The sequence below is a fragment of the Eretmochelys imbricata genome, chromosome 5 (genome assembly GCF_965152235.1).
Source record: "Eretmochelys imbricata isolate rEreImb1 chromosome 5, rEreImb1.hap1, whole genome shotgun sequence".
NCBI lineage: Eukaryota > Metazoa > Chordata > Testudines > Cheloniidae > Eretmochelys > Eretmochelys imbricata.
Genome location: NC_135576.1, coordinates 5,163,208 through 5,188,004, shown reverse-complemented (window position 1 = coordinate 5,188,004; position 24,797 = coordinate 5,163,208). Strand labels below are relative to the sequence as shown.

The 24,797-nt window shown below is 45.4% G+C and overlaps 1 protein-coding gene across 1 annotated transcript in view; it reads left to right on the top strand.

Annotated features, from left to right (window-relative positions):
- The window catches only part of UBAP1 (ubiquitin associated protein 1), a 53,374-nt gene that overhangs the window by 20,229 nt on the left and 8,348 nt on the right, over positions 1-24,797 (top strand). Inside the window, exons 2-4 of the mRNA XM_077816607.1 lie at positions 7,891-7,931; positions 15,338-15,462; positions 19,300-20,202. Of these exons, the coding sequence (XP_077672733.1) occupies positions 7,898-7,931; positions 15,338-15,462; positions 19,300-20,202 (1,062 nt within the window). The 5' untranslated portion in view covers positions 7,891-7,897. The remainder of the gene's footprint in view (positions 1-7,890; positions 7,932-15,337; positions 15,463-19,299; positions 20,203-24,797) is intronic.

The following is a 24,797-nucleotide window of genomic DNA, read 5'->3' as shown; positions in this document are numbered from 1 at the left end:
ATCAAGGACTGAGAACAAAGTCTCCTTATTGTTTAGAAATCAAAGAGGAGCTGGGTCTGAACTGACTGTGGTGAATGCCTATCACGCCGGAAAGTTTGCTGATTGCATCAAAAGAAATGAGGCAAGAAATATTTTCTTAGGCATCTGAATCTTAGCGGGAGAGTCGCTTCAAAGGGCTCCTGTGGTCTGGAGTCTAGACAACTGTAACCCTTCTGCCAGGTGGTGAATGGCAGCGAAATTATATCTAGGGTCCCCTCTTGACATGTAACTAAACTGGCTAAAGCCCGCTCTGATACCTGAGACCAGTAAATATTCCCTCCCCGGTGCCCTTAACGGGTAGAACTTCCCCACTCCCAAACACTCAGACTGTGTACAGATAAGGGAGCCTTTATTAGGGGACAGGGAACACAGTCATAAACTCGGGAAAATACAGTAACAGAATATGTGTGCAAATGAAGAGTTAACTCCTCCTCTTCCCTGGTAACTTTAGCAGTAGTCCATCTAACGCCCTTCTCACCCACTGGTGAAAATGTCCCACAGTGTCCTTTGGCCGTACCTTCACACCCATCTGCCTGGCTCTTTCTGTGCCATTTGACCCTCTGTTGGGGTGGGGGGTGGGGGCTAATGAAGCCTAAAGTTAGCAGAAGGAGCTGCTAATGTCTTTGCCTCTATGGCTGTGCAGCGCTCTCCTTTTCAACCTTAGCGTGACCCTGGAGGAAGCGCCTCGAAAGCAGACTTCACAGTTCGTATATCAGAAGGCCTTCGGGATGGCATATTTACTTGCTTGCAGAGAGAACTTGTTGAATGAGCTATTAGTGATAGCTAAGCTAAAAGTGGACACGGATAGAGAGAAACCTTACTTACCTAATGAGGAAAAGCAAATAAGGGCTCAGCTTCTGCAGTGAGCTCCAGGCAGGTGAACACGAATGCGGAACTAACATTTATTAGTTATTGAGACTGCTCCTTGTGGTTGCAGGGTCTACCTGTGTGAAGCTCATTGCAGGGTTGGGGACAGTGTTAATGACATTGTCAACAGCTATAAAGATGGCAGAGTCTGGAGAGAGCTTCTCTAACTTAAAAAAAAAAAAAGTCTTAAGAGGCGTGACAAACTAGCTGCAGCCACTCAAAGCCCACCCTGGTAGAGGAGAACCGGCACACGCGGAAATAGTCCGTGGACAGACCGTCAGAGAGGGATCACAGTTCAAGGCAACTGCACCCATATTTCCCCTCTGTGGTCCGGCAAGGGCGCCCACTCTAGGCTTCTGGCTCCTTTAGCCATCTCCTCACTTGGGTGGGGACCCGCGTCTTCTTCGCTTCTGACCGGGGTATCTCCAAGGCTGAGCAGTTCTCTGCCCTCACTGTGTTACCCACAGCAAAAGACAGACTGTCTACACAGACCTGCTTGCTTTTTGTTCAGAGACTAACAACGTAACTGCCCACAGTTAAGCTATCAAACAGCTGTTTCTATGCAAGCTTTTTTATTGTTAAGGTAAAAGCATTACAGAGAAAAGGTATTAAAACACAGTGAAAGAACCTTCACGCAAACTTGCCAGAGATCACCCCAACTCCAGCAAGGGCTCTGGCTGGTCATCAGTCCTTCAGACCCCACAGAAGCGTCTCTTCTGTGGTCAAAAGTTCACAACAGTCTCCGCTCAGAACTAGCACACTCATGAAAAGTTTAGTCCCTCCTTTTATATGGTTCAGGGGTCTTTGAGCTGGAGTTTTCAGGAGCAGGTAGTCAGTAGACAATGAGGTTTTTCTTCCCAGGACTTAGCTTCAAAAGGCCTCCCAAGTACTTCCTAGGAAACCCACTAACTACATATTGTCCCAAACCGTTCTTTGAAGTTTCTAACATTTCTCCAAGGTTCACGTTAGGCAGTTTCCTGGAAAAGTTACATATGATCCTACAATAACACACAATTGTATTTTGAATATAATTGAATTCGATAAAGTTTAATGTAATTCAATAAGGTTTGTCCAGGACATTGTAGGAAATTGTCCTCTGCCACAATCAGATCGCAGAATGGTGGAAGAGGGAGGTTTTCAAAATGAAACCCCTTTCGAAAAGGAACCTGTAACGTGAATGGTTTCAGAGTAGCAGCCGTGTTAGTCTGTGTCCGCAAAAAGAAAAGGATTACTTGTGGCACCCTAGAGACTAACAAATTTATTTGAGCATAAGCTTTCGTGAGCTACAGCTCACTTCATCGGATGCATTCACAATCCACTGAATGCATCCGATGAAGTGAGCTGTAGCTCACAAAAGCTTATGCTCAAATAAATTTGTTAGTCTCTAGGGTGCCACAAGTACTCCTTTTCTTTTTGTAAGGTGAATGTTAACCCACAGACAGCCAAACCCTCCAGTGCAATAAATTCCCTGTCTTGCATTTTCCTGCTATTCCAGTGTTTGCTAAATGCATAGGTAAGGGCTTGCAAATTCAAATTCACACTCTACCTTAATCTGAATGATCTTTCAAGTGTAGACAAGCCCTAAAGGCAAACCAGGTGTGTATTTACTGTGGGGTAGCTATACTGCTGTAAAATCCCAATGGAGGCAAGGCACTGCAAGCCTGACCCCAGATGTACAGTACCTTCCCTCTTAATTTGTGTAAACTTGATTTTAAACACTAGCTTTAATAAAATTTACTGTGAGAAGAGTATAGTATTAACCTTCCCGAGCTCTCTCACAGCAAACACTGCAGCGTGCCGTGTGTCCGGTAGGATTTTACAATGAGATGGGTAATGTGCATTAATTATCCCATGGGAAAAACACACCTTTTTGGGCAGTGAAGACAGCCTAAATTGTAGTCTTCTGGCATGACTGCGATTCCTGGTTGATACCTGTTACTACCATTGAAGTCTTTTTGTGCTGGGCTTTTACAGCTTTATTTTTGTAAGATATTTCAACTAGCCTTTGTGTTCCTGGACCAAGTTCAGTGTCCTATTCACTGACAGTGCTTAGCTAGTGCAGATTCCTGTGTATAACATTTATGCATAGCCCGTTCTTTGCACAGACTGATAGGGTTCATCAGGATTATAGTGATATAATAATCTACAATCTCATCCGTTTCAGGGCCAAACTTTTGTAATCTGTCTTTCTGCTGCAGCAGGAAGGATTAAGCTGCTTCTGGTACTCTGATGTGCAGCCAGTAGTGTAGGGTGTGAGTTTACTCTAGATAATTCCTGTTGGAGTCGCAGAGCAATCCCTCCCCTTTGTGCACTGAAGTTTGAAAATGTTTTTTCTCTCCTCCCATTTAAGGTATCTTTTACAACTTTATTTCTGACAGTTCTCCAGCATTAGCCGGTAAATAGAGACGTGATCATAGTAAGGAATGTAGGATTTGTAATAACCCATGGTAGTGTCCAAAGGTCCTTGTTTGGAGTTGGACCTCGTTGGGCTAGGTGCTGAAATTAGAGGTATACACAGTGCCTGTCCCAAAGATCTTACAGTCCAAGGCTAGTGACATATGAAGGGTGAGGATAATGGAGTCAAATATAGTTTCTACCTACATATAAACTCATGTTGCTTTCTCTTGTAATAAATATCAAGTCGACTTCCCCAAATCCTTGTTTGTTTAGTCATTGTATGTTAATTCTATCTTCAGTTATTGCCCAGCCCTATGATTTGGTGTCTAAAAGGCATAGTCTCTTTAATATAGTGTGTGATCTACTATCTAATGCCTTTCTTTGTTGAGTTGGGGTCAGTTTAAGTCCCATTTACACTGGCAGTTACAGTGCAGCTGTGCCAGGTAATCCATAGGTTGCTTGGTCCTTGGCCGCCTTTCTTTGCATTATTTGGGCTGCAGACTTAGTGTACTCTTTTTTTCTCTGCATCCCTCGAGAAGCTGAAGTACTTTCTTTGTTCCCTCTTCAGGGGTACCAGCTATCTCCAAAGCCAGTAGTGTTTGGTTTAGTGTTTTTTGGAAATTGTACGGAAATTAGAGAAATTGTGAAATAAACAAGCCTAGAGGTGTATTAGAGAAAGCATCAGCAGAATGACACCTGATTGAGTTAAAAATAGATACCGAGTTACCTAACATGACTCATTGCTCACAGCCTAAAATGAGCCCATGGTGCTCCAGGAAGTTTTGGTGGTGTAGCCGGGCGCGGACTCACCGGTGGCACCTCCTGCTGGACGTCTCAGGGAATTAGCATTCCAGCCTCCAGAGCGCCCTCTGTCGGCCGGTGTCTCGCCTTGCTGCTGGCTCCCATGTCCCTCCCAGGACCCCGGTGCCGCTTTAACTGGGTGCTGCCCCCTGGCAGTAATCCAACAGTTCTGGGTTTCATGTTGGGACATGGTGAACAGACAGATCAGGGGATGGTGATGGGGGACCTTAAGAGCACAGAATAAAGTCTCACATTCATGCAGTCACTACTGGATCTCTCTGCCTTTATCATTGTTAGTGATTGTATACTGGTGACCTGCATACAAGACCTGGCAGGTGAGGCTGTTAGGGTGCTAAAATCACCCCAGTCCTTCCCCCTTGGACAGATCCCAGAGAGTCATAAAGGGCACTGCTCCTTCACAAAAGCTCTTGCATATGGAATCAGAAAGGAATGGGGGGAGAGGGCTGTACAGCAGTATTAAAGACAGATCTTGAAGACTCCTCTGCCCATGGTGAGTAGGAAACTTTCCCAGTGTGTGCGTTACATTTCTAGTCCTTATAACTGCAAAGGAAACATTCCAAATGAGAACTGAATGTAAACTGAGGCACTGCTCCCTTCCTGAGTCTGCAGATGGCTCAAACTCAGTACTTTGCAGGCTGGAGCATGCTCAAAACTGCTGCTCAGAGCCCTCTGGGTTGCAATGAAATAGACTGTAGTTTAGCTGCTGACTGTCAAAGCTCTTAGTAGTAGCAGAGGACATTCCTGGAGCTATTCACAAAGGAGGAAGACCCAAAAAGGAGCGTGGGGGGGCGGGTAGCAGCCAGGCAGCTGGTGGTAGGTAAAGTTGTAGAAACTCCTAACTCGCTTGTGGGCAGTTGAGGTGTCTGTTGGCTCAGGTGCAGAGGGACTGGCATGCTCTTTCTTCCATTCAGCAAAGAGGAATTTGTGGACAATCAAACCCAAGCTGGATGTGGCTGTGAAAGTTGCTAACCCTGAACCTGGTCCCGGGGCAGTAGGTTGGGGTAGATTGGTTTCTTACCTGGGTACATCCTCTGGACAGTGCCAGGAATGGGACAGGAGTGGCACCTATATTACATCCCTTTGGCTACTAAACTTCTAAACACAGGTTTAGTCCTGTGTCCTGGGTATTTATTGACAACTTCCAAGGCCTGGGTGTGAGGGGATGGTATGGAGGGAGGGGACGGAGAAGGAAACGCAGGAAGAGGTGCACCAGGACTTAGTAGAGGAATGAAAAGCAAGAGAAAGCGGAGTGAAGTTTGGAGGGAAAGTGTAATAGCAGGAAGAGAGGCGCTAAAGTTACACTTAGAACATTTACTAAATTGAATTCGCAATAAACAATGCACAGCTGTCTTGTTTCTTTCAATGGCAAGGGACACTGCAGCGCAGTTATAGCTGGGGGGGGGCAAGCTAGGAAACTTACTCCTTGGGGTAGTAGGCAATGCTTTCTGTAACCTGCAACCCCAAAAACCCCAACAGAAACCTGGAGTTGTTTTCATGTGCGTTACTTGTGGATCAGGGTAGGTGGTTCTTTTCCTTTCTTTGGTTCAGGTGATGTTACACCTAAAATGCTCTGTTCAGATGTGGCCCTCTCATTGAGAGGGGGTAGACATATTGGAGGGAATCCAAGGAGACTGATTTGAAGAAAGACTGAGTAAGAGTGAGCTTAGTAAATCAATGCCATTTTGGAGTGATGCGGGGAGGCAGGGGGAGAGTGTTAATGCCTACACCCTTCAAATCTATGCAGAGTAAGGAAGGAGAAGAATCCTTGGGTGCCATAAATGTGGTCTGACCAGGAATAGTGGGATGAAATTAAGAAAAGGAACATTTTAGGGGAAACTTCCTAATGATGCCATCTATTAGGCTCATTCTTCTCTATAAGAAAAGGAGGACTTGTGGCACCTTAGAGACTAACCAATTTATTTGAGCATAAGCTTTCGTGAGCTACAGCTCACTTCATCGGATGCATATGCATCCGATGAAGTGAGCTATGCATCCGATGAAGTGAGCTGTAGCTCACGAAAGCTTATGCTCAAATAAATTGGTTAGTCTCTAAGGTGCCACAAGTACTCTTTTTCTTTTTGCGAATACAGACTAACACAGCTGTTACTCTGAAACCATTCTTCTCTAGGAAGATGGCCTGTGGTAAGTGGGTGTCAACGATAGGTCTGCCCCAGTCAGGGTGAGATTTCTTTGATACCAGTTGGTGGGGCCAGACCATGTTAAGGTCCCTTCAAGAATGCATGGTAGGCCCCTCCCATCCAATGTGCTGACCTTGATTCATGCATAATATGAAACTCTAGGATCTAAATCCTGTCTACGTTAGGTGTTAAGTGCTGTTTAAAATCATATTAATTAAAACATGAGCACAATTTTATTGTTTGAAACCACCATCTACTTTTCCTAGCCGAGGCGAGCTGGGCACTCGTTCGGGCTTTTTAGTGCTCGGAGTTATCCGGGCAGGAAGTGTTCTCAGTAATCTGCGAGCTGCGTTTGAGAAGCAGCTTTTCATTAGAATGGGTGTTGCTGAGCTGCCTGCTGCTGTGCTGAAAGGGGCCTTTCTTGGCCGCCAGCGTTCAGATCTAAATCTGGTCAGAGAGCGAGTCATTGGCGAAGCTAATAAAATCTGGGAGTGCCGAATCCATCCTCTTCCTCCAGTCACCAGAGCAGACTCCTTCCCTTCCCTCGGTACTCATCAAAATAAAGATCTTCCCGATGAAACCACGTCCAAGGGCCTCTAGATCTAATAACCTTGCCACTGTAAACTCAGTAACTAGAGAAAACAGATGCATGTTGTGTTTGTTTAGTCAGCTGCGGCCTCTCTTGTGCTTGTCCACAGGTGGCAGGTGTAGTGCACAGACTGCTAGTAGATTCGTGCGTATCTTAGGCACGTTGTATTCCCTTTGATCTGTGTCCCAGCTTCTGCAGAGGTTTTCTTAACATTAACTAAAGAGAGTTTTGGTTAAAATGTTCTAAGATAATACACAATGTTTATGGAATCTACACTATGTAGTTTTCTGCCCGCTAGGTAGTGCAAAGTGCACATGGACCAATGTCCGTTTCACTGCTGGCTTCTGCATAATTCTCTGCATCTCCTGACTCCTGAAAGGCGCTCTCACTTTCTAAGCGTATCCGTGAAAATAGGGCTTTGGACACAAATGAACTAAATCTGGTTTGGTTTGGTTTTTTCCCCCATGTAGGATAAACATGTTTAGTATCTTAAGACCAGCTGGAGAGGAAGGATGCTCTTGCGCTGCAAACACAGAGTCAGGGTACCTAGTTTCTTCCTGACTGTGCCCCGATGGTGTGACTTTGGGCAAGTTACTTAGCAATTTGCCTGCCTGGTTTTGACCTGCCCTGTCTCCAAGGTCCCTGTTGAAAAGGTTCTGGACCGGGCAAGTATCACTGGGGCCTTTGTGACAGTCCTTTGTGTAGCTGCGGAGCAACACCGACGATGATGCACATTGTCGATGAATACCTGCTGACTAGGTTCAGCGATGGCCTCGAAGAACTGCATCACACCACTGAAAATGTCCTCACTTGACTAGACGACTATGCGCACGCTAAATAAATACTTAACAATCCAGATCTGTTTCGCAGACTATAAAATGGGTTTTCTTACTCATGTCTCAGGGGCATTAGGCTAAATTTGAACAAATATTTGCAAAGCTTCCTGAGATCCTTGGGTGGAAGACAAAATAGAAGCTCATAGTATTATATTATTTAACCTATGTGAAAGATTATTAATGCTTCTAAACTGTTTTTCAGATTCTAAATGGCTTCTAAGAAGTCGGGATCCGACTTTCATGGTAAGTGAAATGCCGTATTTTTGTATTGGAAAGATTAATGTGAGGAAACTCCCCGTAAAACATTCTGTGTTGCCTCTAATATAGATTCTACTCCCTCCCCCCCCCCCCCATCTAATAATATAACGGGATTGGGTGGCTCTTGGGATTAATAGGAGACTCAAAAGCCTTTCACCATCCTGCTACTGACCAAAAGTAGCCATTTTCTGTTGGCTGTTGATTGACTTGTGTGCAATAAACTTGGCCTCAATCCAGGTTTTCAGTGGACATGTGTGCACTTCAGAAACTTCCACTGTTGGCATTAACTGGCAGTCAGCACAGAGGCCATGGCTTGAGTGCTCAATGGAGATTAGTCTGCTTTGTCTCTGCTAGAGCTGGTTCTTTCATGTCAGGGCTGGAAGGGCATTGGTGGGGCAGTGGCGCGGAAACTTACGTTTCTGTTGCCTATGCCTGTTCTCTGCCTAAACCAAGGACTTCAGTCTGGTATCTTTCACTCATGGCATTAAGAACACTTCAAACGTGAAAACGGGAAAATCCCTAGCTTGGTGTATGCATGTGCATGTGAAATTAAACCAACAGTAGGCCAGTGGAATAGCGTTTGCAGAAGCAAACTCTATATAGCGAAGGTTGCAACTTCACTTTGATTTTAAACTGTTTTTCCTCATTTATAACTTCCATAAAGTCTCCTTATGACTGAAACTGCTCATGCTTGGAGTCTGCCCTGTGATGAATTTATTTCAAATATAGTTTGAACTGAATCCATTTAAGTAACTTACTTTCGGGTAAGTGAAGGAGGAAAGGAAAGGAGTGGAATTTTCTGTAAACTCCTGATCCTGCACACATTTAAATATGTGCTTAATTTTACACATGAATAATCTCACTAGAGTCCGTTTGTGTAAAGCTAAGTGTGCGTTTGCTGGAGTCGGGTCTAAAGTTTTGGGGACGGGAGAGTGGGAAACTATTCTGACCCTCAAAGTTCTGTGATTGAGGATCCGATTTTTGCAGTTGCATGCAAATATTGCAGTTGTATGTGTAATCAAGAATTGCTTGTGAAATGACCAGTACCAACCTAAGTTAAAGTGATTGTCCATGCAGACTTCTTCCTTTTCATAGAGTGCAGAGTCCCTTCTCTTTCCAGATAGTGTTTCAGGTGAGCAAAATGACACTAGAGCACTCCACCATGTGGGAGAGGAAGGCTTGGAAAAGTCTGCCCCATTAAGTTGACCTTTATGCTTTCTCCTTGCCCTAGTATAAAGGGATCAGAAAGTGACGACAGCAGGGAAAGGACTATAAACAAGTCAGACTGACTAGCCTAGGAAATGCAAAATGAAAACATAATAAATCCTGAAACCAGATTGTAACATTTTCTTTAATCAAAGATGTGACAATAGGTAAGAAATGGTATCTAATTTTTAATATGTCTTGTTAGAGTTCCAGGAGCAAAGTTAGCTGGACCATGTGCTGTTTAATTGCTGATTACTGTTGAATGTAATAAGTATATGTGCAATGCAGAATTAATATTGCATTTGGAGCCAGAGGTTTTATAATTCTGGGCTCTAATTGTTACAATCTGGTGGGAAACGCCCCTTGTATAACAAAATAACAAGAACAAAAGAAATGGCTCTGCAGCATCAGTAGTTAACTGAAATACCCTGTTGTGAGGCTCTCTGTGTTTCTGCTGATATTGGCAATTCTAACACTAAGTTTATTGATGTGCTGACTTAAACTTTCTGGGGAGGGATGGGCACAACTTTTGTTTTGTCATCTCTTGGGGAATTAGTGGGGAAAACTCTTTTCAATCACCTCCCAGCGTCCAAAAGAACAAATAGGTGACACTGTCCCTATAATTGCAGTTTACGACACAACATCTAGCCCAGCAAGTAGCTGCAGCTTAGCGTGTACAGAGTTTCTAGAATTGTACAGAGCTGACACTTCAAATGAACACACTCCCCGTGCTTGCTGTTTATGGGAATTTACATGAGGCTATTACAAAGCTGGTTAGTTGTAAAATCCCTCTTGGTATCTGGCCTTTACTTGCTTTACCTGTAAAGAGTTTGACAGAGTTCCTCCTCTGCTTTGGTGGCTCCTGCACTTACTGGCGGATTTTCTCGCCTCAGAGGTTTACGGCAGCCCTCAGTTGGCTGCTTTTGTGCTTCAGATCTGCCGTTCACTCAGTTAGCCTCATCACTGGCCAGCATGGGGAAAGGAAGAACAATCCCCGCAGTCTCTGCTGATCCACCTAGAGAATCGGGGAACAGGCCAGAGACCTTCCCCTCTGGTGGAACCCACAGTCCAGTTCAACTCCTCCGGTATCAAGTAGGGAGATGGAGGGATGGGGGGAACCCAGGTTATACCTGGAGCTTTGAGGAAGCCACCTTCTGAATTCATACTTCAGAAAGAGAATGCTCCAGCAGGTTTCTCTGAGCACGGAGCTCAGTGCACTGTGGTGGTGTTTGAAGAACTAGAAGCTAGAGACTTGCAAGCCGAGTGAATGGCAGTGCCTGGAAATGTAGCTTTCTGCAGGTGTGTTGAAAAGGTGAACTGAAGTTTCCCAAGGGTAGTGTTTGATGTTCTGCTAACACAGTGCTAATTGTTGCCACGCAGGTTGAAAGCTGCTGCTGCCGCTTCCTCAGCTGATGTCCAAAACTGCTCCAGTTATTCCTCGTGTTTATAAGGGTAGTGCGAAGGGCCAACCAAGAATGGGGCCCCGTCGTGCCAGACGCTGTGTAGAGTAGCAGGAAGTCCTTTCTCAGGAGAGCTAACAATCTAAATAGACAAGACTGACACAGGATGGGGGGAAAGGGTGCAAGCAGGGTGAACCATGTGATGGCAGCAAGGAGGAGATCCGCTAAATGGAAAGAAAAGGGAAGGGGCGAGGGAAGATGGCAAGGAGGGACAGGCAGGAGTGAAGCTGAGGTGAAGACACTGTGATAGAGAGGGAGGGTTGGAGAAAACAGTCAATTGGCCAGAGACAGTCAGAACATCCTGCAGTTTTGACTGGACTATCCATAGGTCCCTGCAGTGGCTGTCTGTTCCTACCAACTAGAGTCTCTGGCTGGTTGTTCTCTGCACGGTTTCCCCCAAGGCTACGTGACGGGGAGAGGAGACACCACCTGGATCCTAGTGCTCAGAGTGTGTGTGTGTGTGTGTATGGGGGTCTTCACTGCACAGTTCTGGTTCCAGGGAGTGCTGGGAGAGGAGCGATCCTGGCTGGACCCCATTTTACACCCTCCACTCAGTGTGACCACTAAAGGTACCTTCCTTATTGTTTTGAACCGATTCCCCACGTCGGTGGTGACCTCTTTACACGTTCACTCATCAAGCTGCTAGACTGTGGAGGCCATTGTTTCCTGGGGATGCACCTGAGGCATCTGGGGGTCAGACCAGGCCTGTGTTTACATAATCGGTGATACACAGTGATACTGACTCTTTTGTTGGTCTTGGCCGAGGCAGAAAGGATGGTTTGAATAAAGTGGGTGCATGTTTTTCTGAACTTCCTGGGTCTGCTATAATAATTGTTTAAACAGAGTCCAAATTCCAAGGAGCCACATATTAAATATCATCCTGTTACTTAATGTGAGTTGTAACAAACTCATGTGTGCGTGCTGCTGTGGATGAACACTGAGTAACAGCCACGCCTACGTCTGTACTAAAATCCAGTTTCTTTTTGCTCCCTGCTTTGAACAATCTGCTTTTTAAAATCATTTCCGGGGAATTGGCATGTTCAGCCCTCTGCAAAAAAAGGCCAATGGCTTAAATCACATTCTGGGCAGGACTCTAACCATATTCTGATACAAAGGAAAATCCCTGACCTGGGTAAAACAAGTGAAATATACCTTTGGGGTTTTTCTCTCCTTTCTCCCCACAAAAGGAAATTCTATAAACCCATCACAAAGTGTTCTGGAAAGGCTACCCTGAGAGAGAGGATGGTTCCCATGTCTATGGCAGCCCGTCGGTAAATGCCAGGTTACAGTGGTGGTCACAGTCAGAATACCGGTATACTGGGAAGACACTAAAAATAATTTCCCAGTAATATTTGTCAGGTATCACACGCTGACTGCTAAGGTGAAACTAGCAAGAAGCAAATTCCTGAGTAGAGCAGCCAGTCTTTGCCTGTACCGTCCCTCACCTTAGTGCTGTATGTCCTGGCTTTAGCTCACGTGGCATTAAAAATAATCATAACTTTTAATCTCTCCCTACCTGGTGCTCAGATAAGACAAGACAGAGAGCAGTAGTCGCACTCCTACTCATGCCTGTCACAACGCGTAGTGTAGCACGGGCATTTTCCCTTTGCCTGGGGGAGCTCAACCCCTGCTCAGCCCCAGGCCCCACCCCCACTCTACCTCTTCCGTCAAGCCCCCACCTCATCCCATCTGTTTCCGTTCCCGCTCCGTCCCCTCCCCTGAGTGCACCCCGTCCCTGCTCCTTCCCCCTCCACCCAGCACCTTCTGCACGCTGCGGAACAGCTGCGAACAGCTGGTCCGCAGCGGGCAGGAGGCGATGGGAGGGAGGAGTGTTAATGGGCCACTTCACCTTGAATGGTCCCGTAAACTATGTGTTAGTTACTTACGCTAAACAATCTGTTCCACTGTGTATTTATCTGTGACACTGAGTACAAGCAAGCCTACACTGCAAAATTAAGTTGACCTAAGTTACGTCGACATACAGCCAGCACAGTAATTAAATTGTCCACACTATGCTCCCTGTGTCGGCGGTGTGCGTCCTGACCAGGAACGCTTGCACAAATTGGGGCAGTTGTGAGACAGCTTCTGAGAGGCAGCAACAGTCCATGTCAACAACGCAGTGACTGCACTGACGCTGTGTTGACCTAACTACATCAGCCGAAGCTCTACGCCTCGCATGGAGGTGGCGTTATTAAGTCGGTGTATTGGATGACTTGCATCAGTTGGAGCTGAGTGTTAGTGTAGACACTTACAGAGTTAGGTCGTTGTACGCTCCCTTACGTCAGCCTAACTCTGTAATGTACACCAGGCTTATGTTTCCCAGACCTCAAGAAGTGCCCTGTCTAAGCTTGAAAGCTGGTCTCTCTCACCATCAGAAATTGGTCCAATAAAAGATATGACCTCACGCACCTCATCTCTCCCATGCAATCAAAGGGCGTCTGGTCTGGTTTAGATGGGTTGTGATTCCCGTTCCCATTGATGGGCACTCTGGTCACGATCTCTGCATAAACTAACACTTGGGAGTTGTTAGTGTACCAGTTCAAATACACACATCCTTAAACTAGACGCCTTGTTGCAGTAATGGCCGTGGTCCCCTCCCAACATCGAAATTGCAGTGCTGTTGAGCAGTCACTGAATATGTTGCTATCTCTGCTGGGGGTGCAATGAGTAAAGTTACTGTTAAATTCTCTGAGAGACTTCTTCAGTTCCCGGTCATGGTGAGGAACAAGATCGGCTCTAGAATAGTCAGTCCCAGGGATTCAAAGCTGAAAGGACACTATCTCTTTAGCACGAATCTGAGAGCAGGCTGATGTGCCAGATCCTGCAAGGCTATCATCGCTTGGGCTCGCTGAAAGTCTTCAGCCCCAGGTGATAGGGTGTTTCCTGTTTTTGAAAACCTGTCCTTCATTAGCGCTTGGCTGCATTCTTGTAGATGATTCAGTAATAGAGGAGCGCAGGAGGTATTTATGAATGGCCATTTAAGTTTGAAATTTGGTCAAAGGGAGATGACACATCAGTGATCTTTGGGATTGCTCAGGCTGTGAAAAGAGGTTAGTTCCTGAGCTCGGTCTCTCCTCTAAGGTGGCGACAGTACTCTGTAGCTGCATCTTCTATAATATTCCAACCCCAAAAGTGAATGTACAGATGAACTGTTCATTGAACACTGGTGTAGGAGTGGGGTTAATATCACTTTCAAACAAATTGCCATTCAGATTGGCGTTTGGAACTCCATCTATTCTCCCAGCTGGGGGTGCTGTCATAAAACTTCAGATGGTCGTTGGTGTTTATTACTTGTTTTCTGGTAGCCCGACCGCACCGGGTACTGTACAAACGTAGAACACAGAGATGGTCCCTGCCCCAAACAGTCTAGAATTCAAGTAGAGGACTAGATAACAGATGGATAAAACAGATTGTGGGGGGACGAGGGGGACACGGTAACAGTGAGAAGTGTGTGATCAGTGTGATAAGCAGAGGGCACAGTATACCAGCTGACTGACCAAGGAAGTGAAATTAGATTGGTACAGAAACTGGGGTCCCAAAACTGAAGTTGAGTCACTGTAAATTGGGGTGGGCAAACTTTTTGGCATGAGGACCACATCTGAGTGGGGAAATTGCATGCAGGGCCATGAATGTAGGGCTGGGGCAGGGGGTTGGGGTGCAGGGTATGGGAGGGGGTTGGGGTACAGGAAGGGGTTCAGGGCAAGGGGTTGGTGTGGAGGAGGGGTGCGGGTTGTAAGAGGGGGCTCAGGGCAGGGGGTTGGGGGGCGGGAGGGGTTCGGGGCGAGGGCTCTGGCCCGGTGCTGCTTACCTTGAGCTGCTCCGGGGTGACAGCGGTGTGCAGCAGGGCTAAGGCAGGCTCCCTGGCCCCAGGCCGCACCGCGCTGCTCCAGAAGCGGCCAGCACCACATCCCTGCAGCCCCTAGGGGAGGGGATTCAGAGGGCTCCACGTGCTGCCCTTGCCTGCAGGTAGCTCCCCTGAAGCTCCCCTTCTACGGTTTCCCATCGCCGGCCAATGGGAGCTGCGGAGGGCGGCGCCCGCAGGCGGGGCAGCGCGCGGGCTGCAGTGACATAGTCCCAGGTGCTTCTGGGAGTGGTGCGGGGCCCACGGTGCCACAGGGTTGGCAATCCCACAGGCCGGATCCAGAGCCCTGACGGGCCGGATGCAGCCCACGGGCCGTAGTTTGCCCACCCCCAGTGTGGATGCATCTTTAAATGTATGTCTACCCTGCGGAGACTATGCCAGCGTAGTCCCCAGTGTAGACACAACTAACACCAACAGAAGTTTTTCTGTTCGTGTAGGAACGCCCCTTGTGCAAACGTTAGCTATGTCGACATAGCAGTTCTGCACTGGGGCTATATTGGTCAGGAGCGTGATTGTTTCACACCACTGGCCGACACAGCTATGTCAACATAACTTTTAAGTGTATACAGAGCGAAAGGCAAAAGAAACTAGTGCAGGGAAACTTACTTGATAATCTGTCCAGAAATCTGAGACCAAATTTCAACCTTTTAGCCATTTGAAAAGTGTGTATAAAAAAATATTTTGGATAAAAGTGGGGCAGCAAACTCAAGCATGCTCTGCGTGTATGTTCTTTTTCTGGCTACTTTCATTTTTGTGCAGGTAGGTTAGCAAAGATAAAATAGATTCACATTTCCATATTTGAAAGCTAACAGGAATGCATAATACATTTGAGTCTCTGATGTAACTTTTACTTTTGATCTTAGGGCCTTTCAGTTATCTTGATGATGTCCCATTTAAGATCGGAGACAAATTCAAAACACCAGCCAAGGTTGGCTTACCCATTGGTTTCTGCTTTCCTGATTCTCCCCAGCTTGTCAGAGAAGCCCAGGTAAGTGGGTGTTTTGTTTGTTTGTTCCCTTTGTTGTTAATTTTTGGTATGTCATAAATTTTGAAATATCCAGATTTAGGTCTTATATAAACGTTTGCTAGAGCTATCCTGGTTGTTCTAGAATTGCCCATTTATGGGGTTTCCTGCACCCTGTTCTGAAAGATCTTGTTCCAGTTACTGTCCTACACAGGATACTAGACTATAGAGACAGATATGGCAATTTTTATGTTCCTGCTGTAATTGCAAGTTTTACGGTGCTTATCACAAATGCTATACATGTCGTCATAATTTATCAAAAAGGAATAAAAGCCCAGGAAATTCTGAAACAGAGCTTTGATACAGTTCAAGTTAGACGTATACTTAAGTAGAACTTTTTAATGGGAAAGTCGGGAAATTCACAGTTCAGATTCCAACAACAACCTTAACTCTGCTCCTTCTGTCCCTGACTATCCTACAGTTTGGCAGTTTTAACAAGAATGGAAAATTCAAATATAGGCGTTCTAGCACTCTTACAAAATCCTGGTTGTTTGGAGTTAGTGGATTTTTTTTTTTTTTTTGCTGTCAAATGAATTTAATTTTTGTTATAATTTGTGTAAAAAGTAGATAAGTAGATTTGGCGCTTTGGTGCGTATGCATGATGTTCTGTGGCTTCTGACTTCCCCGTCCTGCTCTTATTGGGTGGAGAACTACACTTCTAGCTCTTGTTTTGCTTTGTAGTTCTCATTGACAATTTATTTACCCAGCCATGTGGCCAAGTTATGTAATTTGGCAAATAAATCTCTCCTCTCTTTTCCAGGCACGTGGTCTTAAGTTGCCTTAATTTTTTTGGTTAGTTTGAAATCAACTGATTAAACAGACTAACTTTTAAAAAATCCTTGTGTGCTTATCATTTTCAAATTGGTACTAGAAATCCAACCGCACTAATTTAACTGAAATTTTAAATTAGGAGCCAAGGTCCTGTTTAGTGCCAATCCTGATGCAGAGAGAATGGCAGGTCGCAGTAGAGTGGCTTGGTGTTCTTTATGCCATGTGATGTTTCCACAGAGTTCCCTGGAATATGGATTTTGAGTCCTGACCACAGAGCCGATCAAATCAATAGTTTAAGTCTTTTGATTTCATAGTATACTTTCTACAAGGAGTTGATCTGGTATGTTTGAGGCCCATTTTAACCCTAAATGGCTAGCCTGGGACGTGGCGCTAACTCTCCTTTCCCTTTCCCTCCAAGCCAGTGACACACACATTTGGTGTGCCTGATGTGACTGCTGCAGTGAAGTCATGTGTCATGGTGCACGGCTTCCTTTGACATCTGCAGCAGAAGACAGTCCAGCTTGCTGGTGCTAGGCTTGTCTGCTTTCAGCATGTCAAGTGTTGTAGCACGGCATAAGGGCCAAGGCCACTGTGCGAAGTGTCTGTCCTTTGCACTGAATATCCACAGGCTAAGCCTGCGTGCTCAGAAGGTACCACTGTTTGCTCTTGTAAAGCATTAGCGCCTTAAGTAATTTTGGCTGTGGACTGTTCTGTCACTTGTGCAACTGTAAATTCTCTTGTCCTGCAAACTGGCTGTGTGGGCAGGTCTGACATTCTGGGGTGCAGTCCAGACCAGAGAGGGGTTTTGTCACCACCCATCCTGCTGCCTTGGGTGCTTCACAATGCTTTGCTGCTGTAGTTCCCAACCTTTGCGTCTCACAAACAGCATGCAGGTTACATGCTGAGTGTCTGCATATAGCCATAGCCCTGCTCCAGCAACTCTGACCCCAGCAGCCTGTCAGGTACACACCAGCCCCAGTCTGGCGTCTAGCAGCCTTAGTTACGATCCGCAGGGTGACCCCAACACATTCCCAGTCCCAGATTTTCCCCAGAAACGCATGTGCTGCACTGTCCAGCCCTCTCCTGGACAGTTGGGATATTGTAGGTCCATTGATACTGAAAGGGGTCAGTGTACAACGGTTTGCTGGAGTTACCAAACAATTCAGTTCAAACACAACACTGAATTGGTTTTGATTGAGTAAAACAAGTTTATTTCATTACAAAGAGAGATTTTAAGTGACTATAAGGCATTAAAATAAAAAATGGCTACAAGAAAAGCAAAGAAAAAATGCTTTTTAATAACTAAACTTGGTTCAAGGTAAAATCTTTACCACAGGTTCCCAGCAACATTGCTGATCAAATTTTCAAGTCAAGATCTTACACAGAGTCCAAAGGCTGGTTCCTTTATCTCCGTGGTCAAAGGAGGTGAGGGGATGCGGGAGGAGTACCTGGGGTGTTTTTGACCCTCAATTTATAGTCCAGTCACCCTTTGAAATGCATTTTCCTGAGGGTTATCCCAGTTAAAGTTCCTTCCAGCTGTGAGGGTGGAGGCGTGGAGTCTCAATCTTTTCCTGCCCCCCTTCACTGCCAAAGAATGGCCACTTGACTGGTGATTGATCATCAGTCAACTTTGATGACACCTGGCTAGAGGCGCCAGCTTGTCTTTGTGTCTTTGAGAAACAGGTTTGCTCCCTCCCCAGACTTGCCTGGTAAACACATTTCAGTCATTTCAGCTTGTATTCATAACTTTACAGATCACGTTGCTGTGTACATTTCAGCATGATACTACTGACCAGCAAATGTATTAGTTTTCGAATGGTACCTCATGAGGTATGCCTTGTAGAAAGATTATTACAGTGATATGTGCCGTGTGAATATGGGGATGGGCGGCATTTGGCCTAGAGGGTTATGTAAGATTTGATCCTTGTGCTTGCACTTCCAAGGAAGTGCTCATATTAAAATGTGAGAAAGCTCAGGGGACCCTGTCATGCTGGTAATAGCGACACAGATCTGCCTCTATAGAAAAACGCACCCTAAGCTAGGGGCTAATATCTCAGTTTTATGACTCCTTTGCTGGGTTCTTGACTTGGCAGAACTGGCAATACGTAGGTTAGTACCTCTTCTTTCTGTTGGGTACTAAACTCTGCTATGGACTTTAACCTCTTCTGAAGAGAGGTAAAAAATTCCATGATGTTTCCAGCGATGCAGTAATCCAGAATCTACTCTATTCTTGTGTGGCTTGTGGCCAGTTCATCAACAGGGGAATCTGCAGCCTACCAGCAAATCCTGAAACTAGAGCATAGTAGAGATCTACCGTTGAGTAGTGTGCTTGATTTCTACTCTACGCATGCTCTCTTCTGTGGGAGATAGATGCTGTGGTATTGTGTTCATCTTCGTAACAGTTTTTAAGCAAAATCATGTGGAAAGGAGGAATAGAATATATCCATTGGCATATAGCCAAGGTTAGCTTCTAGAGCAGCAGTTCTCAAACTGTGGATCGGACCCCAAAGTGGGTCACGACCCCTTTTTAATGGGGTCGCCAGAGCTGGCATTAGACTTGCTGGGGCCAAAGGCCAAGCCCGAGCCCCATCACCTAGGGCCAAAGTCCAAGCCTGAGGACTTCATCCCTTGTGACAGGGCTCAGGGTTACAGGCCCCCCGCCTGAGGCTGAAGCCCTTGAGCTATGGCTTTGGCCCCCCCACCTGGGGTGCTGGGGACTAGGCTTTGGCTCTGGCCACTCTTCCCAGGGTGGCCTCAGGCTTCAGCCCCCCTCCTGGGGTCATGTAGTAATTTTTGTTGTCAGAAAGGGTCTTGATGCAATGAAGTTTGAGAACCCCTGTTCTAGAGGCACAAAGAATGTCTTCTGCTTGTCTGTAGGTGAGCAGAGATATTAGTTAAGAGAAATCCTCCCCACCCCTTGGGTAATACCCCTAAGTTGTTACTCCATGTTCCTTACTACGTATGGGATGATGATGCCGTCATAAAGTAGTGACTATGTTCCTTACCCTTGAATCTCGTTTTTCCTTACAGTATGACTTCTCCCTGGAAAAGAGAACTGTTGAGTGGGCGGAAGACATCAAAAAAATCCAAGCAGCTCAGAGAGAAGCAGAGCAAAAGGCTGCGCAAGCAATAGCTAATTCCAAGGCTGCTTCAGACAACAACAGCAAAATGGGCTTCTCTGAAGCTCTGCCACTTCCCATTAACCCTATTCTCGCTAGTCTACAGCACAATAACATTCTTACTCCCACCCCTGCCAACAGCAGTGCCATAAAGCAAAAGGTCCTTAGTCCGCCTTACCCAAAGGCAGACTTCAACCCAGCAGATTTTGAATGTGAAGAAGACCCATTTGACAATCTGGAGCTAAAAACTATTGATGAAAAAGAAGAACTGAAAAATATTCTTGAAATTCACGTTGGTACGACTGGGCCAATTGTCACCCAACTGTTGGAGAATAACTTGCCCAAAGTAGGGCCGGAATCTGCGTTACAAGATCAGGAAGTTCTGGCATCCATAGAAAGGGCTACCTTGGACTTCAAGCCCCTTCACAAACCCAATGGCTTTATCACTTTACCACAGTTGGAAAACTGTGAAAAGATGTCCCTGTCTTCCAAAGTGTCCCTCTCCCCCATCACGTCAGTGAGCAATATCAAATCTCTCTCCTTTCCCAAGCTCGACTCAGATGAGAGCGATCAGAAAATGTCAAAGCTCACAAGCACTTTTCACAGCGCTACCTGTCTCCAAAATGGCTCTTTACAGGCCTGCTCTCCCAGTAAGGCTAGTGAACTCAACGGACATCAAGTTGTTGGACTTTCTGCTTTAAATGTGGACAGTGGAATGGAGACATCAACATTATCCTCTTCATCCAGGCTGCCTTCCTTATCTGTGTCAACACCTTGTACAGAAGAACAATCATCTCAAAACACAGCAACTAAGGTAAGGATTCAACACGTTAAAATAGGTTTGGGGTGTTCAAGGGGAAGGTGAATGTGACTCATATTTCTAAAATGCATCCTGTAGCTTCCTTTGATTTAATACTCGGATGTGGTCTGCTGACAATACATGTCTTCTCATGCATTGCTCTATCTTGATCTAAATGGAAAACTGATCAGCTAAAGAGGAAACATTGGATGCTGGGAGTTAGTCTCAGAAGATCACATGTCACTGTTTTGGATGTAGACAGCTGTAATCTAATTCACTTTAGGCCCATGAGGTGTTTTCTGGCTCCTGGCAAGTTGCTAGAGGTATTCATGGTAAGAGATCTTGGGCACCTTGGGTTTAAGGCTCTAGTAAGATTTTTCGCTGCTATATTCTCATACGTTCTGGCTGTTCACCCCAAACTGAGACATTCATTTCTAAGCTACCATGCTGGATTTAATCAAATTCTTTAAGGAAACATTCAGTTGAAATGCTTGTGTTAGGCACATCCGAGGACAGTCAGTATTGAGACGTGGCATCCCCATGCAGGACATTTTCAGATGACCTTATCAAGCTGCTACAAGTGATCTGGCTTATCGCTCAAGAGACTGATGTAGCCCTGCTACAGACCCTGGCAGTGCAAGTATCTCCACTTCCCTTGTAGAGCTGTGTGCTTCAGTGCTGACCGGTACAATAAACTGGCAGCCACTCCTTTTAATGTTCTTCGCTCCAGCATCCCCGCCAAACACAACGGTGGGTTTTTATTTGAGTTAAAATAACACTTGTCTGAAATCTGGTACCTGCTTTTCTCAGGCCTGAACCCGTGCCGAAAGTGCTTGGAATAAGTTAGATGTTTCCTGTGCTCGGAGTTCTAGAACTACTTTGTCATGCTTCTAAACATTGGTTCTGGCCTAGAGATCGGAGACCATTTCAGTCCAGCACAGCTTGAAGGGAAGAAGCAAACTTGGTTTATCCCATCTGTTCCTTTTCCCTTCAAAACATAGGCGTAACTTTCTCAAAGAACCAAAGGGATTTGAACATCCGGTTCCCATTAAAACGAATGGAAATTGGACATTCAGATCCCATAGTTGGCTCTGAAAATCTCAACCCTAGCTATTGCAGGGAAGGGTTTGAAGGTAGGGGGCGGGGAGACCCCTCATGTTCAATATAAAACATTACATCTTGGTGTCATGGTAACACTGGTATACATTCTCCACTCAAAGGCGTTGTAGGATGTCAGAGAGCAAGTGACCTAGCACACACCCAAACAAAGGGGTGGAGAGCCCTTGAGGAATACTTGCCTTTTGTTGATCATTCTACCGCAGTCAATACATACAGCCTTGAAACCAAAGTCCATAAATCAGCTGGCAGGCATAGGCACGCATAATGCTACTACGGAAACCCAGCATTTTGGAAAATAAGTAGTCTTTGGGGCACAGCAAAAGTGATGAGTTTTACCTTTAGCAATAAAATTAGCATTGTGCAGAGGCTGAAGGCAAATGCTGTTAATCCAGAAAGCAGCCGGAAAAGAAAATATGTCCAACCCATCCGTGAGCAGTCATTGCTCTGAATATTGTTTCTTATTAGAGAGCATCATTCACCAAATCATGTGGCTGTGATAGCTTTATCTTCTTCACACATGGCTCAGGCAGAATATCCTGTGGCTCTAGAGAGCTTGAGAAGAGAACGATGAAAATCTAAATAATGGCTCTGCTGAGCAGCTAGAGTTGGTGAGATGTGACCGTCACTGGGCCCATCTACACTAGAGAAATCCTCGCAAGCCCCAAGGAGGCAGGCGTTCTGTAGGATGCTTCAAGGAGGATAAGGACTTGTGAACTGAAATGAAGGAAATTGTTCAACAATTAGATTGAATAGCAAGAAAAGCTTCCCAACTTGAGACTTGTTTCCCAGGAAAGGGCATGGACGTCTCCTTAGTTGAGACACTTAACACTAGGCTGGACAAAGTCGTAGGGGACAAATGCTGTTGAGAACAGTATTTTAGAGCTGAGAAAGAGGTAAGCTGATGTAACTGGGCTCTCCTGTCTCGAATTTCTAGTCTTAACAATAAGCTGGAGGATTTTTTGGATTCCCATGTTACAGTCTTAAGGACTTGGGAAATATACTCTTGTTTAATTTTATAACTAAATACAAAAAGAAAAGGAGGACTTGTGGCACCTTAGAGACTAACAAATTTATTTGAGCATAAGCTTTCGTGAGCTACAGCGCACTTCATCGGATGCATTCGGCATCCGATGAAGTGCGCTGTAGCTCACGAAAGCTTATGCTCAAATAAATTTGTTAGTCTCTAAGGTGCCACAAGTCCTCCTTTTCTTTTTGCGTATACAGACTAACATGGCTGCTACTCTGAAACCATAACTAAATACAGAATTCAGTCCCGAGCATCAGAAGATCATGGTTGTGCGGATGAAAGCCAGGGGTCGTCTGAGGTAATTTTGAAGGTTTCTTCTATTAAGAGCAGCTCTTGACATCTGGGTTAAAATGTCCATACAGAGCCTCTTCCTGTCCGTCTTTAGTCGGACTGTCTGCCCCATTTGGGAACCGTCAGGATCATCCACGTGTGTCATGGTGTCCTGTCACAACTTCTTTTCCTGTAGTCGAGATTGACTTTGGTGGTTTGGATTTGGCGTGACTTGTTAACATTTTAATAACTGCCAGTAGAGACTAGATTTTTATGGTGGTTGCACAAGAATATTGGTCATTTAAAACTGGGACTTACCTGAAACTACACAAGTTGCCTTTTGTTGTAAAAGGGGCTTCCTCTTCTGAGTTTAGATCTTTAGATGCTGAACTTCTTGGCCTCTGCCCTGCTGGATGTCATCTAGTGTCTGACAATTGGTGATCTTCACAATTCAGTTTATACAAAGTAGGCAAGAAGACAAATAGAAAAACTGCTTGTGAGGACTAATGGATTGAAATTAAATGGATCTGGGTGTAGCGCTGACAAATGACATGCAGGCTTCATTTTGTGATGTGTGCTCTTTCTACGTGATGCTGCTTAGCATGTGGGTATTGACAGTTGGGCTATCGATAACATCAAAAATTCAGTATATAATTATATCTCTATTCTTTCAGTAGACTTCCTATCTGATCTTTGTTGTGGTTTCCAGCCTGCATGGAATAAGGCAACAGTATTGTCAAAGCATGCACAGGGCAAGTGCTAAGCCACAATCCTGTATGTACATTAAACATAGGGTTGTGGTTTATAGAAGTGGAGGTTGGTGAGTGTGGTGAATGGTGTTCACTTGTTTCTTTCTCACTAGTTTACTCTGGAGTTTTAGTTTCCTCCTTTGGTTAGGAATATTTTTGCGGAGGGGGAGGATGAGGAACAACTCCCCTCTTCTCATGTCTCCTGCCTCCCCCCAAGATTAAGCAGCTCTGGGATGTACCATTAATTAAGTTGACCTACTGTTGCCCCACAGAAATCAGACATTCTGGGACAAATCGGTATCCGAACACACGAGCCTTCTCTAACAAGTGTCTGCTCCCAGAAGAGAATCCACTTACTGTCCCACCAGCACTGAAGTGATCTCAACTATGACTAACTGTAAAGTCACATTCTCTTGGGGCGTCTGAGGCTGGAATGGCTGGTTTGGAACAAGTGCAATGAAACAGAACTACCTCCATGAGTTGGGTGCTGCTCATTGGCTTTCTTATTTAAATGCTTTTATGTAAGCCAGATCTGGCTGGAGTGTGGGCCAGATGCAGTCCAGGATTATCAGTGGTTTCAGCACAGTAGTAAGGGCTATGGAGAATGCAGTGTGCTAATATACAATGCTTTCCCTAGCCAAGCAAATCTCTGCTTGAAATCTCTGAACTTACATGTCTCCAAATGGCTGTAAGCCCTCTGGTCAGAGGAAGCTGCAGGGAAAAAGCTTTCTGAAGAGGGAATTCATATGGTGACTTCCTCTTAGCTCCAGTTATAATCCATGTCCTGCTCCCACACCCACAAGAAAAACATTAACGAGTTAACTTTTAACTGGTTTCAGCCAGCCTCTGATTGGCTTCAGGTGTCCCAATCAACCTAGCGTCCTCCCTGCCTTCTGGAAAGTTCTTAATTGGCCCCAGATGTCTTAATTGACCTGGAGCAGCTGCCATTTCACTTATCCTGGTACCAGGGATTTGTTTAGCCTGGAGCTAATATATCTATCTCCCACTACTTTTCTGTAGCCATCTGGCCTTGCCCCATCACAGTAGTCAAAAAGCAGGCCTTGTTTGGATGCATCAAAAATGGGATGGATAGAAAATACTGAAATTCTCTCATGCTCTCACCTAGATTACTGCAGTCAGTTGTAGACAACTCAGAAGAGAATATAGCCGAAGGGATACAGAAATGGGCCACCGAATTAGTCCGAGGCCTAGTGAGTAGAAATGATGGGCTAGGTTAGTTTGAGAAGACCAGTAAGGGGTGATGAAAGAGAACAAAATGCTGAATGTGGGAGAGGAGAAATTGCTGGGTGTCCCTTTTACTTTCCTTCATAATCCAAACGCAGAGGGACATTCAGTGAAATCTGTCGGCAATAGCCTCAAACTGATAAAGGGAAATACTTGTACACAGCACAAACTCAGCTCATGGATCTCTGCTGCAAGCCATC